This window comes from Nannospalax galili, unplaced genomic scaffold (genome assembly GCF_000622305.1).
Source record: "Nannospalax galili isolate Female #2095 unplaced genomic scaffold, S.galili_v1.0 scaffold20236, whole genome shotgun sequence".
In the NCBI taxonomy this organism is placed as follows: Eukaryota; Metazoa; Chordata; class Mammalia; order Rodentia; family Spalacidae; genus Nannospalax; species Nannospalax galili.
In genome coordinates, this window is record NW_008336936.1 from 778 (window position 1) to 2,226 (window position 1,449).

Sequence of the window (1,449 nt, forward strand, 5' to 3'; positions counted from 1 at the left end):
TGTATACACAGACTTTGATATTGGGCTATAATTTTAACTTCCATTAAATTGAGAGCAAAAATAATCTCAATGCTTTAAGTAAGAAAGCAAAGCATTTCTTTAATTACAGTGACAATATATTATACAGAACATCCATAAAAATGCTCTTGCTCTTAAAATATTGACATTAATGCTACAAACTGAAGGAATCCAAATGAACAAAAACTTTCCTTGTGTGTAATATTGGTAACTACTAACAGAACTAAGATTACTTTTTCTTTGCGAATCCTCTACTCAACAGTAACTTCCTTACAGCCCCCTTCATGGCCTCATTCCTCAGACTGTAGATAACAGGGTTGAGGGTTGGGGTAAGTACTGTGTAAAACAAAGAGAGCATGAGGTCAAAGATAGTTGGAGAGTCTGAGGTTGGCTTTAGATAGACAAAGGCTCCAGTGGAGAGAAAAAGTGATACAACACAGAGGTGCGGCAGGCAGGTGGAGAAGACCTTAGACCGACCTTCAGCAGAGGGCATCCTGAGGACTGTGGAGAATATGTGGACATAGGAGAGGGCGATGGCGATGAAGCAGACAAATGCCATTGTAGACATGAAGGCAACCACTCCAACAATTCCAAGGTAATCACTGGAGCAGGAAAGCTTGAGCAATTGTGGGATATCACAGAAGAACTGGTGGATTATTTTAACTTTACAGAATCTGATAGAAAATGTAGTTGTTGTGTACAAGATGCCCGAGATGCCACCACTTAACCACACAGCTGCCACAGCCCATCCACATTTTCTGGGATCCATGATGATTTCATAGTGCAGTGGGAGGCAGATGGCCACATAGCGGTCATAGGACATCACTGTGAGAATGGCCACCTCAGCCCAGGCCAAGGACATGAAGAAGAAAACCTGCAGCACACACTGTGCATAGGAAATGTATCCACTGTCAGTCAGGGAACTGTGGATAGACTGCGAAACAGTGACAGACAGGGAGGAGAAGTCCAGAAAGGAAAGGTGCTTCAGGAAGTAATACATTGGAGATTGGAGCTGTGGGTCCAGCATTGTGATGGTGATGATGATGAAATTACCTGCCAAGCCCAACAAGTACAACACCAAGAAGAGCAAAGCGTGTAGGATCTGCAGCTCCCGGTTGTCAGAGAACCCCAGGAGGAGGAAACCACTCACTCTGGTTATGTTTGTCATCATTTTGGTAATGGGAATTTTGCATGAAACTGAGAAACAAAAGAAATGCAGTAGAAAAATATTCTAAGAATTTGTGCCTTTATCCAGCACTGCTTATTTCAATACTTAATGTTAAGTGTTTTTTGTTTATTGTTTCTATCTGTGGTAGTGGGAATTCAAAGGACATAATTTTGCCTGGGTTACATTTGTGTATGTAGTACTTTGTACTTTTGAAGCACATTGATGATTCTATAAGTAGAATATGATTTTGGATCTTGCCTGTG

The 1,449-nt window shown here is 41.3% G+C and overlaps 1 protein-coding gene across 1 annotated transcript; it reads right to left on the reverse strand.

Moving 5' to 3' along the window:
• Positions 1-247: 247 nt before the first annotated feature.
• Positions 248-1,189, reverse strand: LOC103732959 (olfactory receptor 14J1-like). Its single transcript, XM_008831690.1, has one exon. The coding sequence runs from the start codon at positions 1,187-1,189 to the stop codon at positions 248-250; it is 942 nt and encodes a 313-aa protein (XP_008829912.1).
• Positions 1,190-1,449: the final 260 nt, after the last annotated feature.

Bases quoted from the DNA above. Each gene is read 5' to 3' on its own strand.
- LOC103732959 (XM_008831690.1), bottom strand. From the start codon at position 1,189: ATGATGACAAACATAACCAGAGTGAGTGGTTTCCTCCTCCTGGGGTTC.